The sequence below is a fragment of the Aedes albopictus genome, chromosome 1 (genome assembly GCF_035046485.1).
Source record: "Aedes albopictus strain Foshan chromosome 1, AalbF5, whole genome shotgun sequence".
Taxonomy (NCBI): Eukaryota; Metazoa; Arthropoda; class Insecta; order Diptera; family Culicidae; genus Aedes; species Aedes albopictus.
The window spans coordinates 55,853,077-55,868,096 of record NC_085136.1 but is presented as its reverse complement, the minus strand read 5'-3'; the positions used below and the strand labels follow the sequence as shown (position 1 = coordinate 55,868,096).

Genomic DNA, 15,020 nt, shown 5'->3' with positions numbered 1-15,020 from the left:
GGATAGCTGTAAAGTATTTGTATAGTAGCTTTATATTCCGCTTAATTTTTTCTTGGACAATAATGTTTACATCCGACAAGCCGTGTTGGTATACTAACAGTTTATTCATTACAGCTTCTAGCAGTAATGATATTGCATAATAAATGTCAGTAAATATTCATGAGATAATTGTGAAAGAATTCCTGGATGATTTCTTGGAGAATTTCTTGGCTTCTATGTCCCTCTAAAATTATCTAAAAGAACTTCAATACAAATCGCTGGAAGAATTCCTCTAGAAATCCTTCAAATTATTCAAAAAATCTACAAGTAATCCTAAAAAAACCCTGGGGTGAATCCCTGAAAAAAAAATATGAACGGAATACTGTAATTTTTTAACTAACCGCTGAATATTTTTTTTTTAAATCCCGAGAGAAGTTTCGGAAGAAATCATTACAAGAATTCTCGGAGCGATACCTACAGGAATCCCTGGAGTAATTTGTGAAAGTATACCTGGAAGAATCCATGGATGAATTCCTGGAGGAATCCGAACAGCAATTATGCTAGGAATTTCAGGAAAAAAATCTGAAGAATCCGCATCATAAATCCCTGTATAAATTATTAGAATTTTTTTTAGATGAATCCTTGGAGGAATTTCTGGATGCATTCCTGGAGGAATCCTTGGAGGAATTCTTGAACAAATCACAGAAGGAGTTCCTAGATGTATTTCAGGAGGATATCCGGGAGAACCTTCTGGAAAAAATCCATGCGGAATCTCTGGAAAAGTTCCTGGACTAATGCCTGGAGCATTAGGGGATTTTTTTTATTATCGTACAAATTGGTATGAAGTTTCTGAAGGTTAATGAAATTAGGTAGGGATCATATATACTTATCATATAAGCTAAATTGAAAAAAAATCAGTGTCGCCTAATTTTCCGGAAAACTCCAGTGAAAATCAAACATTTTCCACAGACACCACCTGCTTTGAAAAATCATAGAACGAAGCATCATAGGCACATTTTTTTTTGTGAAATCATAAGCAAATTTTCTCAGCAATTCCAAGATGGATTTCTGGAGGAAATCCTAGAGAATTTTTTGGACAAACTCCTGGCGGATTCCCTGGAAAAGATAATGGATTGATTGATTGATTTGTCTTTTTTAAAGATGAAAGTTTCTTGGCCCTTGGCTCCAAAGTTAATGGATTAATTTCTGAAGGAGGCATCCCTGGAGAAGTTCCTGGAGTAATGGCAGGAGCATTAGAGAAATTTCTGATGAAATTTCAGGATAAATTTCTAGAAGAATTCCCAGAGGAATTTCTGGAGGAGTTCCAGGAGGAATTCTTGGAGGAATCTCACGTAAGAATCCATAGAGGAATCCCTGCAATCCCTGGTAGAAGAACCCGTGAAATAACTCCTGGACGGATTTCTAGAGGAATCCCTGGAGTTGAGATTCGTGGATTAATTCCTAGAGGAAACCTGAAAGAATTTCCGGAGGAATCCCTTGGAAAAATTCCTATAGAATTTCCTGAAGAATCTCCTGAAAGAATATCGGAAGCAATCTCTAAAGGATTTCCTGCAGAAATTCCTGGAGGAATCCTGAAGGAATTTCCGAAGAAAATCCTGGAGGGATTCCTGGATCAATTTTTGAAGAAATTCCTGTAGGAATTTCTGAAGAAATGCCTACGGTAAATCTTGGTGGAATTTCTTGAGGAACCCCTGGAGACACTGCGGTAGTAATTTCTGAGGAATTCACAGAGGAATTCCTGAAGGAATTCCTATATGAATTCCTGAACGACTTTCTGAAGGAATTCCTGGGGTATTTCTGAAGAAACCTCATAAGAAATTCCAGCAAAATTTCTTAGAGAAATTTCTACAAAAAAATCTTGAAAGAATTCCTGGAGATATTCTTGGAAAGAACCCTGAAGAAATCCCTGAAACAAGTTTCTGGAGGAACCTTAGAAGGGATTCCTGGAGTAACTTCCGGACAAGTTCCAGGTGGAATTTCAGGAGGAATTTCTGGACAAATCTTTATAGGAAATCTTGGGGAAATCCACTTATCCGCGAGCGGTAATGGCGGCGGCGGGCAAAAATAACCGATTCGACGTTTGACGTTTCTTGGGGATTGCAATCGGTTGGCGCCACCAAACGGTAGGTGAAGGGGTGAGGAGAAGAATGAAACTGTTTTGACTTTCCCCCAAGAAACGTCAAAATCCGAACCGGTTGGAAATGCCCGCCGGCGCCATTACCGCTCGAGGATAAGTGGATTCCATGGAACTATTCATGGATGAATTCCAGGAGGAATTCCTTAATCAATTCTTTGAGGAATCCTTCAATGAATTCCTGGAAGAATCTCTAGAGGAATTCTGGAAGGAATAAATGAAGAAATTTCTGAATATATTCATAGAGAAATTCCTAAAGAAATTCCTAGAAAAATTCCTAGAGGAATTCTGAGAGGAATTTCTAATGGAGTTCCAGGAGAAATTTCCAGAGCGATTTCTGGAGGACTTACAGGAGCAATTTCAGAAGGAATTTCTGGAAGAATTACTGGAGAAATCATCGGAGGCATTTCTGGAGGAATCCATGAAATAATTCCTGGAGGAATGTGTAGAGGAAGCCGCGGAGAAGAAATTCCTGGATTAATTCTTGGGGGAAACCCTGGAAGGATTTCTGGAGGAATTCCTGGAACAATTCCTGAAGGAATTGCTGTACGAATTTCCGAAGAAATTCCTGGAGGAATTCCTGGGTCCATTCCTGAATAAATTACCGAAAGTATTCCTGAAGAAATACCTGGGCTAATTTTTGGTGAAATTCGTGGTAGAACTCCTGGAGGAGTCCCTGGAGAAATGCCTGGATGAAATCCTGGAAGAATGCCAGGAGGAATACCTGGAATAATTCTTGAATAAATTCCAGAAAGAATTTGTGGGGAAATTTTTAAAAGAATCTCTTGAGGATTTCCTGGAGGATTCCTGAAAAAATATTTGAAGGAATTCCTAGAGATATCTCAGGAGGAATTCATTCAGGAATCCCAGGAAGAATTTTTGGAATATTTCTTGGATAAACTCCGGGAGGAATTCTTGGGATAATTTCTTAATGAATCCCTTGAGGATTTTCTAGATAAATTCTTGGAGATATTGCGGTAGTAATTTCTGAAGGAATCCTGGATTATTGCCTGGAGGAATCCCTATAGAAATCGCTAGAGGAACTTCTGGAGGAATGCCTGGAGTAACTCCTGGATAAATTCCTGAAGACATGCCTGTATCAATTCCTGGAGGAATCTCTCGAGAAATTCCTTAAGAAATCCCTGGAGGAAACCCTGGGGAATTTCCCTGAAAAATCCCTGGAGAAATTCCTGGACTAATACCTGGAGTAATCTCTGGATACATTTCTAGATGTGTTCCTGGTGGAGTTTTCAGAAGAATTCTGGGAGCAATCTAGTGGAGTTTGGAGTTTTTAGAAGAACTCCCGAAGCAATCTCTAGCTGAATTGCTGGAGAAATCTCAGGAGAAATTTCTAAAGAAACCTCTTGAAAAATTCATAGAGGAATCCTTAGAGAAATTTCTAGAGAAATTCTTGGAAGAATCCTGGGAAAATTCTTTGAAAATCCCTGGAGGAATCCCTGAAGCAATTTCTGGAGAAACCTCAAGAGGAATGCCTGGAAAGTTCTGGACAAATTCCTGCAGGAAGTTCTTAATAAATTCCTTGCGGAATCCCAGGAAGAATTCCTGGATTAGTCTGTAAGGGATTTTTTGTGGAAATTCCTAGGAACTATCCCTGGAAGAATTCTTGAATGAATTCCTGGATGAATCTCGAAAGAAATTCTGGAAGCAGTTAATAGAGGAATTTCTGAAGAAATTCCAAAAGAAATTTCCGAAGAAATTCCAAGAGAAATTTCTGAAGAAACTCCAAGAGAAATTTCTGAAGAAATTCCAAGAGAAATTTCTAGAGGAATCCCCAGAGGAATTTTTGGAGGAATTTCAGGAGGAATTGCTGAAGGAATTGCGGTAGTAATTTCTGAAGGAATTCTTATGGGAATTCCTGGATCAATTCCTGGAGGACTTTCTGAAGGGATTCTTGGGGTAATACTTAAGTAGCCTCTTGAGGAATTCCTGGAGGCATCCTTAGAGGAATTTCTTGAGAATCGCTTGGAAGAATCCCTGGGGGAATCCCTGAAACAATTTCTGGGAGAACCTCAGGAGGAATTCCTGGACAAATCTCTATAGGAAATCTTGGAGAAAATCCGTGGAACTATTCATGGAAGAACTGCAGGAGGAATCCCTAAATGAATATCTTGAGAATCCCTGAATGAATTCCTGGAAGAATCTCTAGAGGAATTCTGGAAGGAATCCATGGAGAAATTTCTGAAGGAATTCCTGGAGAAATTTTTAGAGGAATTCAGAAAGGATTTTCTGGTGGAGTTCCAGGAGGATTTTCTGGAGGAATTACTGCAGGAATCATCGGTGGAATTCCTGGAGGGATCCATGAAATTAATCCTGGAAGAATGTGCAGAGGAAACCCTAGAGAAGAAATTCCTGGAAAAATTTTCGGAGGAATTCATGGAAGAATTCCTGGATCCAAACTTGAATAAATTCCTGGAGTAATTCCTGAGGAAATACCTGGGGTAATACCTGGAGAAATTCTTGATAGAACTCTTGCAGAAGTCTCTGGAGAAATGCCTGAATGAAATCCTAGAGGCATGCCAGGAGGAATACCTGGAATAATTCTTGAAAAAAATCCGGGAGGAATTTCCGAAGGAGTTCCTGGAGGAATCTCAAGATTCATTCCTGATGAAATACAAAGTTCGATTTCTGAGGGAATTACAGGAGGATTTTCTGAAGAATTCTCAGGGGAAATACTGAAGAAACCGCTGAAATTCCTGAGGAAATCCTGAAATCCTGGATTATTCCTGCGGGAGTTTCTGAAGGAATCCCAATATAGACTGTTTCAGAAATTATAATACACTTTGTTTATTAAATTAAATGAACTGATCTAATGATTTTTACCAACTTCTTTCAGAGTATAGCATATTGTACTCCACATTTTCATATTTCCTTTCAATTGGCTTCTTTAGTGGTGTTGAGATAATTCCATATTCTGAATCTGCATGCTAAACTGAGCCGAAATCCAAATTTTCATCAATTTTGGTGCCCGGGAACCTATTTAAAAATCAATTTCAAATTTGTATGGGAGCGATTTGTCGAATCACCCCTCGTCGCATTTTGTACTGAACGGAACTGTCAAGCAGTTACCCAGCTGTCAAAAGGTAATTTCAAAAAATCTCTTTGAAATTGATTTTAGATACCAAAATAAAGTTCTAAAAATCTGAAAAAATCATAGTTGCTCAGAAAAAGTTGCTCTTTCGTTTAAAAATAAAAAATCATTGATTTTTTCTTAATTTAAAAACCCAATTGTCTTGATATTGTAAAGAACAGTCGAGTTCTCTAACAAATAACTTAATTTTTCAAATTTGCATTTGCACAAAGGTGTTTTTTAATGAATTCAACATTATGTATCACTAAATACCAAAAATTATCTCAATTTTTATCACATTCGCTTTCTCAACAAGTTGTCTAAGGAACGCCTTGATCAAAATTTGGGAAAAATCGATAAATGCATTTCCACAACATTTGTTCGGAGCTCAAGTTTCTTATTTTTTAAGGTTTTCTACGGAACATACACTCCCGTGCAAAAGTTTGGGGTCACCCCCTCGAAAACATGGAAATGTTTTTCGGTCATATCTCAGTCATCTTTCATTTAATCCACTCGTTCTTATACTCTTTCGAAAGATAAAGAGTTAGATTTGATTCGTAGGTACTTTTCACAAATTTCATATGAAATTTTTAGTATGAAAAGTTTACCTAAACTTACATGTTTTTCCTAAATCTGTACGAAATATTGTTTTCCGTGTAGTTCAAAATTGGGTCGACCAAATTTCAAAATTAAAGTTGCATTAGAACCCTATTTCTATCCTCTTTGAGAGCCATTCATTAGATTTTAGCGAAAAAATTCATAACATAATTTAAATGATCGAGTTAGGTTTACAAGTCACCGTGCAAAAGTTTGGGGTCACCCCTTAGTATGCTGCATAGTGCAAAAGTTTGGGGTCACCTTCCAAATGAAGTCTGAGTCGGATTTTTATTCAAATCGTCATTGTTTTTGATGCAACTCCAATTCCTTCTTTGATATTTGAATGGCAAGACACAAAAATGGTTATGAAATGTTCATAAACTAAGCTCTAGACTAATTTAAGGTAGAAAACGGTATATAAAATCCATACTAAACCAGCTAAGTTCGTTATATAAAGTGCAAAAGAGGATGGAAGTGAAATAAAAATGACCAATTCGTGAATTCTACCCTATATAACTGTAAGTGTTATAACCACAAACATACCATTACCCTAAAATCCATAAGTTTCAGCAATGTTACATATTTTATTTAAATGAATATGCCATATCAAAAAATTATCCCTTTGCTTTGCACCAAAACCCAAAATCTCGAATGTAATAGTACATTCCGAGAAATGTCATTCGTTGTTATGGATTTTGGGGTAATGGTATATTTGTGGTTTTAACACTTACTGTTATATAGGGTAGAATTCACGAATTAGTCATTTTTATCTCACTTCTATCCTCTTTCGCACTTTATATAACGAACTTAGCTGATTTAGTATGGATTTTATACACCGTTTCTACCTTAAATTAGTCTAGAACTTAGTTTATGAACATTTCATAGCCATTTTTGTGTCTTGCCATTCAAATATCAAAGAAGGAATTGGAGTTGCACCAAAAACAATGATGATTTGAATAAAAATCCGACTCAGACTTCATTTGGAAGGTGACCCCAAACTTTTGCACGATGCAGCATACTAAGGGGTGACCCCAAACTTTTGCACGGTGACTTGTAAACCTAACTCGATCATTTAAATTATGTTATGAATTTTTCCGCTTAAATCTAATGAATGGCTCTCAAAGAGGATAGAAATAGGGTTCTAATGCAACTTTAATTTTGAAATTTGGTCGACCCAATTTTGAACTACACGGAAAACAATATTTCGTACAGATTTAGGAAAAACATGTAAGTTTTGGTAAACTTTTCATACTAAAAATTTCATATGAAATTTGTAAAAAGTACCTACGAATCAAATCTAACTCTTTATCTTTCGAAAGAGTCTTAGAACGAGTGGATTAAATGAAAGATGACTGAGATATGACCGAAAAACATTTCCATGTTTTTGAGGGGGTGACCCCAAACTTTTGCACGGGAGTGTAAGAACTACCACACAGTTTCTTAGTTTTCCTGAACGCATTTAATCTAAACAAACTTATTTTTTTCAGCTCATTCGATTCTTCAGATGGCAAATCTTGTCATACCATAAAAACGAATGCAGTAAGGCATGGTACACAAATGACATAACGCTAAAATCAGCGATTTCAGACTCCTTCCCTCCCCCATGTAACGCTTTTTGTATGAAAACCAAAAATATTTTGTATGGCTCGTAACGCTAAGCTAAACTCCCCTCTCCCCCTATAGCGTTACGTAATTTGTGTACGACGCCTAAGCAGTAATTAAGACATTCGTTTGCTTAACGTTTGTTGCTACTGGTGTTGTTGAGAAATATGAAACAAAAAAAAAATGTGGCTCATAATGGTGGTTCTTGATCAAATATTCCAGTAAAAATTACTCTTACCAATCGAGAAATATCTTTTATTACACAGCGCAACATTTTTTTTGTCTCAAGAGCAAACTTATGTGTCTCCGAAGGATTTTGGGCCGCTGAATCCGAATCCGGGCTCAGATTTGCTCTAACACGTCACAATTTTGAGCTATACCTCAATTTATAGGGCAAAATATGCGATTTTGGGCTTTTTTGACAGCAAGCCATTAAGCAAGGAAATATTTTTTTAAAGCAATCAAAAGGTTAATTGGTCAATTAACATCTAATATTTCGTTTTACCTAATCAAATTTGATAGATTTTAGCATTTTATGTTAGTATGAAAACTTGCATGCAACTTTTGGAGGGTGACTTGTATGGGAAATATCGTACCTAACATAAATCGCTTAAAACTATCAAATTTGATTAGGTAACACGAAATATTTTGTATGAGTCGTTAATTTAGATGTTAATTGACCAATTAACCTTTTGATTGCTTAAAAAAAAAATTTCCTTGCTTAATGGCTTGCTGTCAAAAAAGCCCAAAATCGCATATTTTGCCCTATAAATTGAGGTATAGCTCAAAATTGTGACGTGTTGGAGCAAATCTGAGCCCGGATTCGGATTCAGCGGCCCAAAATCCTTCGGAGACACATAAGTTTGCTCTTGAGACAAACAAAAAGTAAATTTTTGTTACGCTGTGTTATTGATTTTTATTGTGTTTGGGAATTTAATATTTTATCCGTGAGATTTTTTTTTCTTTTCTAATATGCTACATTTTTCGACCACTTTGTGCAACTTCAAATTTTAATCATCTAGTTTACAGAGCCCTATTTTTTAACTTTTGCCAGAAACATCAACAAAGTTGGTATTATTTGCTTCGTTAGCATGTTTACTATAAGAGCTAGAAGAAACTCTTTTGGATATTGTGCTCAAATTGAAATGGCAGTTAATCGTTAGTGTATTTATAATTTCTGAAACAGTCGATAAGAGTTCTTCTAGAAATGTTTAAAATAATCTCGGAATTCGTTTTTGTAAGAATAACAGAAGAAATTTCCGGTGAATCCCTGGAGGAACTCTTGAAGTAATTTCTGAAGAAACCCGATGAGGAATCCCGGAAGCAAGCCCCATTAGGAACTCTTAATGGAATCTCAGGAGAGCTTTCTTAGCGAATACCTGGAAGAATTTTTGTAGGAATATTCCTGGATAAAAAAATGAAGAAATCAATGTCTGCAGTAATTGTTGAAGGAATACTAGGATCCCTACTGGAGCGTTAGATGGGATGGTTAGAACACTTAACTATCACGCCGAGGACCTGGGATCGAATCTCACTCCCGACAAACTCGCAAAATGTGAGTTCTTCCTTCGGAAGGAAAGTGAAGTGTGGGTCCCGAGAAGAACTAGCCTAGGGCTAAAAATCTCGTTAATACAGATAAAAAAAATAAAAACTAGGGTCCCTTAAGGTTTTTTGTACAAATTTTCCAAGCAATTCTTGGAGTGTTTTTTAAGAATCTCTAAGTAAAATTTTCTAAAAGAATTTCTGGAATACATTCCTGCAGAAATACTTCGAATCATTCCAGATGTAATTATTGGAGCAATCTCTAGTGGAATTTTGGAAGGCATATATGGAGATATCCTCTGAGATAATCTCTGAATACCTGCAGAAATACCTTAAAGGATCTCTGGAGAAATTCCTGAGGGAAACTTCGAAAAAAGCACTGGAACAATTACTGGAGGAACCTCTAAAGATATCCCAGGACAAATCCTCGAAAAAATGTCTAGTGGAATCCCTAGATGAATTCTTGATTGAATTTCTGGAAGAAGCCAAGATGGAATCACTGAATTAAGCTATGGAAAAAAATCTTGGATGAATTGTTCGTACTCATATAGTTTACAAAACTATGAACAAATCTGAAACAGTCATTTTGATTACTCAAAACTACAATACTGATTTGCATATTCACATATCGGGCGCCCATCCCGCTTAAAATTAATCTCCGGTCAGGCCCCCCCTGGGCCCCCTCCAGGAAAAAATCCTAGTTACGCCAAAGGAGCTAACTTGGACTCAACCATCACCAGTCGAACTGTAGTAACCTTTTTTCCATCTTGTTCGACGCAACGTTCGATGCATCGTACGTCTTTTCCGAGGCGTCACAGAATCCGTGTAATTCACATGATATCACAGTATCGCTGAATCCGACTCAGTAGGGTACGGGAACTGCATCGGTTCGTTCTGAACTCGAGCCACTGTGATTGCAGTTCAGAGCTTAACTAACGGTTCGTCCGAAGAATACTTCCGTTTCTAAAGATCTTGTAGAAACACTTTCACCTGCACGATCACTGGCCCTACTAAACTATACGGATCGAATAAAAGTGCGCAATCAGACAGTACGATACCTTGAGCCACTGGAGTCTTCGGTCTTCAGCGTGGTGTTTATAACCAATAAAAGTCTGTCGCAGCCTCTTGGGTTGAGCCGAGGGTTTTCACTTTAGCTCTCACTCATCCCACAGATGACGTGGAATGTTCTTCAGGATCACCGGCTGGTTGGAATGCCACTTCCAGTGATTGGAACCAGAAGAAACAAGCAGTGATATGGCATCTTTGCCCAACAGTATGCCTTCCAAATACCTTTCTTCACAGGCTTCGTCTCAGTTAGCTATCTGGAACAAAGCCACATCGTTCAACTTAGAAATCTTCTTGATGACGTTAGCTTTATCTTCCTCCTCTGCGTATCTTCTCAAGCACCGTGTTGCTCAATACGATATCGCTGACGTACCGTAGGTCACTGTCGTCAGCTGATACGTTCGGAGTGGCCCATCTACAGAATCTCACCAAAATGTTCTCTGCAGCCGTTGATCTTGATCGTATTCTACTACGTTGATCATACAATACACCTTCCCCACATCAGTGACGATAACGTACTGTTGGAGTCGGAAGCGAATCAGAATGGAGAGTAGATCGTTCTGCACTACCGGTCCCATCATCAGGGTATTGTTCAGGGAAATTGTCTCACACGACGCATCGAACACTATTCTGATCTTCACCAGGGTGCTGTCAGGATACTGTAAGGTTTTAGGACTGCATGATGGAGTAAAAAGCTGTGTTTCAGCTTCTTTTTGTTGTCACGGACTTCTCGCATATGGTCCATGGTATACATGGATGGATGCTGCGTACAGAGCCTTCATCTCCAGGTTCGAGTTTAAACGATGCTGTAGTCCTACAAATAGCTTGGTAGCACTCTTAGCAAAACTCTAATAATCCCATGTCTCTCTTTAACTATAAAATCTTTCTCCTCATTCCAGGTCCCATCTCGTCTTCCCTGGTCAATCGTTTCGGCTGCCGGGCGGTAACCATCGCCGGTGCCATCCTAGCGGCCATCAGTCTGGCCGTCAGCGTCTTCGCCCAGAGTGTGTTCTTCCTGTTCATCTCGATCGGATTTGGCACTGGAATGGGCCTAGGCTTGATCTACCTACCGGCCATCGTCAGCGTGACGATGTACTTCGAAAGGTTACGGTCGCTGGCCACCGGGATTGCCGTGTGCGGTTCCGGACTGGGAACGTTCATCTTCGCTCCGGTTACCGATATGCTGATCAACAGTTTGGGCTGGCAGCATGCGCTGTTGGTGCTATCCGTGATCGTACTGATAAGTTGCAGCATTTTTGGCGCTATGTTCCGACCACTGGTGGCGTCACCTGATGAGCTGGAAATGGCACCGATGAAGCCGGTTGAGGCGCAGGGTTCTGCGGCAGGTATGTTTGTGGACGATGCGATGAACTTGAGGACGACGTTTGATGAACGCTTTAATTCCAGCATCCAACGGTAAAGCGAATGGTGACGCTGGAGACGGTGACCAGAACATCGTCCGGTCGCACAGCTTTGGCAATTCTCCGAAGATTGCTCTGAATTCGGTAAGAGAAGAACATTTGTTAGGTTCTAGAGCGCCTATTTCTAAACAACCATCTTCCACAGAACGGTAAATCAACCAGCGGACAGAGTCTACAGCTGGCGACGAGCCAGCCCTTGCTGGCCCAACCTCCCACGTATGATCAGGCCAATCCCCATACTATGGGTTCAACGACCATCCGCAGGGCGGAGAGTGGAACCATGTACCGTAAGGACGCGCTGTACACCGGTTCGCTGCACAACATTTCTTCGCGACACGCTTCCCACGCCAGCTTGGCCACCTACGAGAAGGGAGTCTACGGATCGCTGCAAGGAAACGGCAAAGCCATCGGAGCCGAAGAACCAGTGGTCTGTTGCGGATGCATTCGCTGTTCCCAGGAAACCTCCGACACCTTCCGGGAGATGATGAACTTCTCCATTCTGAAGGATCCGATCTTCATCGTGTTCACCGTTTCGAACTTCTTGACCAGTATTGGGTTCAACGTGCCGTACGTGTACCTGGCCGCGCAAGCCGACGTTCTGCAGATCGACACCAAGCAGGCTAGTTACCTGCTCGGAATCATCGGTATTGCCAACACGATTGGCCGTATCATACTCGGTTACCTATCGGACAAGCCGTGGGTCAACCGGCTGCTGGTCTACAACCTGTCGCTCACCATCTGCGGTGTTGGTAAGTTCCTTTCATTCAAGCCTGGTGAACTTTTCTAACCAAAGCGATCTTCTTTTCTCACAGCAACTGCCTTCTCCGTAATGTGCCTCGACTTCTACAGCCTCGCAACCTACTCCGCAATCTACGGTTTCACAATCGGTGCCTACGTCGGGCTGACCTCGGTCATCTTGGTTGATCTTCTGGGGCTGGAGAAGCTCACCAATGCCTTCGGATTGCTGCTGTTGTTCCAGGGTATTGCCTCCTTCGTCGGACCGCCTCTTGCAGGTGAGTGAATATACGGGAACGGTTCCCTAATTCCACTTGAAGAAATTCCAGTACGAATCCCTGTTGAAAATCGTATAAGTATCCCTGTAAATTTTGTTGTAGCAGTCGTTGTACACGAATTTCTCCGGGAATCTCCGGAGGGATTCCTCCGGGAATCTCCGGAGGGATTCCTCCGGGAATCTCCGGAGGGATTCCTCCGAGAATCTCCGGAGGGATTCCTCCGGGAATCTCCGGAGGGATTCCTCCGGGAATCTCCGGAGGGATTCCTCCGGGAATCTCCGGAGGGATTCCTCCGGGAATCTCCGGAGGGATTCCTCCGGGAATCTCCGGAGGGATTCCTTCGGGATTCTCCGGAGGGATTCCTCCGGAAATCTCCGGAGGGATTCCTCCGGAAATCTCCGGAGGGATTCCTCCGGGAATCTCCGGAGGGATTCCTCCGGGAATCTCCGGAGGAATTCCTCCGGGAATCTCCGGAGGGATTCCTCCGGGAATCTCCGGAGGGATTCCTCCGGGAATCTCCGGAGGGATTCCTCCGGGAATCTCCGGAGGGATTCCTCCGGGAATCTCCGGAGGGATTCCTCCGGGAATCTCCGGAGGGATTCCTCCGGGAATCTCCGGAGGGATTCCTCCGGGAATCTCCGGAGGGATTCCTCCGGGAATCTCCGGAGGGATTCCTCCGGGAATCTCCGGAGGGATTCCTCCGGGAATCTCCGGAGGGATTCCTCCGGGAATCTCCGGAGGGATTCCTCCGGGAATCTCCGGAGGGATTCCTCCGGGAATATCCGGAGGGATTCCTCCGGGAATCTCCGGAGGGATTCCTCCGGGAATCTCCGGAGGGATTCCTCCGGGAATCTCCGGAGGGATTCCTCCGGGAATCTCCGGAGGGATTCCTCCGGGAATCTCCGGAGGGATTCCTCCGGGAATCTTCGGAGGGATTCCTCCGGGAATCTCCGGAGGGATTCCTCCGGGAATCTCCGGAGGGATTCCTCCGGGAATCTCCGGAGGGATTCCTCCGGGAATCTCCGGAGGGATTCCTCCAGGAATCTCCGGAGGGATTCCTCCAGGAATCTCCGGAGGGATTCCTCCAGGAATCTACGGAGGGATTCCTCCAGGAATCTCCGGAGGGATTCCTCCAGGAATCTCCGGAGGGATTTCTCCAGGAATCTCCGGAGGGATTTCTCCAGGAATCTCCGGAGGGAATCCTCCAGGAATCTCCGGAGGGATTCCTCCAGGAATCTCCGGAGAGATTCCTCCAGGAATCTTCTGTAGGAACTCTTGTAGAGGTTCATTAGTTTTTTTTTCTCTAACCCTTTGATCCTTTCCTTCTTTCAGGTTGGCTCTACGACATCACCCTCTCGTACAACCCGGGCTTCATCCTGGCGGGATCGACCATTGCCCTGTCCGGTGTGATGCTGTTCGCCATTCCGCCAATGCAGCGATACCTAGCTAAGAAGCAATCCGCCGCCGGGGCGACCATGTGCCAAGCGCAGGAAAGCTGAAATTGCTCAAACCCACCCTGCAGGAGACCGGGCGATCCTCCGAGACGGCACGGGGATCGATGAACAAACCTAGACCAGAACAAACAAGCGCAGGCTTCTTGTGATAGCTTAACACTAAAAAAAAAGGTTAACTTCGACCGGAGTAGGCTTTGGGATGATTTTATTTCCAATGGAACGCGGGCTTCCCTCAGCAGGCGGGAACCACAGTTTTATCGAAAGTACCAAAGTAGGCTTATCTGTAGTAAGAACTAGTGAAATTCAGAACAATACAACACAAAACAAGAAATCCATTAACATATCTAAAAGTTAGGGTTTAATTCTACTAGGCGAAAAGTTTAAATCTTAAAATAAGCTAGGTTCAATTAGAGATCATCGGAGTGATGCGCGCGCGCAAGGGAATTCCCAATTTTTACGTGGGACCACAAAACAATCCTAGGATGCGAGCGAGGAAGAGAGATAGAGACAGAGAGAGAGTTTGCATGAAAATGTGAAAGTATACGTAACTAGCCTAAAGATTAGCCTAGGGAGTCCTACAATAAGTAAGCTTTTAGAAAAGGGAATGATGTACTGTAAAAATCCTTACAGCGAACTACAACAAAAGGCGCACGAACCGGAATTCGTGCGACGAGTAATGATACAGGGTAAAATAGCTGAACGCTATAGTGCTACAAAGTTTTTCCTTTTTGTTTCTTTTTATCGTGTTTTAGTTTTTGTTTTATACGAATCCAAATGTTGCCATTATGAGCTCTTCCAAAGTGCCGTCACTAACGATGAAAAATGTACGAGTTACCGTTGCGTTATTGGTTTTATTGATAACATTAAATTGTACATAGTAACTAGTGAAGAAAATTCAGTGGCGATGGTGGATATCACAGGCCTCTTGGAATATTGCCGGTCTGATTCCAAAGATTAACATTGTAACAGTTTCAAAACATGTAGAAACATAAGAGAAGAACGCAGTGAGCGCTGTATTGCTGCAGCATGGTACCCGACAGAACAATACAAACAGAACTGTAAGCGGTAGACCTTGTAACATGTGACATTTATGTGTACGACGGC

The 15,020-nt window shown here is 41.6% G+C and overlaps 1 protein-coding gene across 3 annotated transcripts in view; it reads left to right on the top strand.

Annotated features, from left to right (window-relative positions):
• Positions 1-14,797, top strand: part of LOC109427503 (uncharacterized) — a 154,410-nt gene extending 139,613 nt beyond the window's left edge. For all 3 annotated transcript variants that reach the window (XM_062844582.1, XM_062844581.1, XM_062844580.1), the window contains exons 4-8: positions 10,928-11,374; positions 11,436-11,533; positions 11,595-12,198; positions 12,262-12,462; positions 13,795-14,797. In XM_062844582.1, the coding sequence (XP_062700566.1) occupies positions 10,928-11,374; positions 11,436-11,533; positions 11,595-12,198; positions 12,262-12,462; positions 13,795-13,961 (1,517 nt within the window). In that variant the 3' untranslated portion in view covers positions 13,962-14,797. The remainder of the gene's footprint in view (positions 1-10,927; positions 11,375-11,435; positions 11,534-11,594; positions 12,199-12,261; positions 12,463-13,794) is intronic.
• The last annotated feature ends 223 nt before the right edge of the window (positions 14,798-15,020 follow it).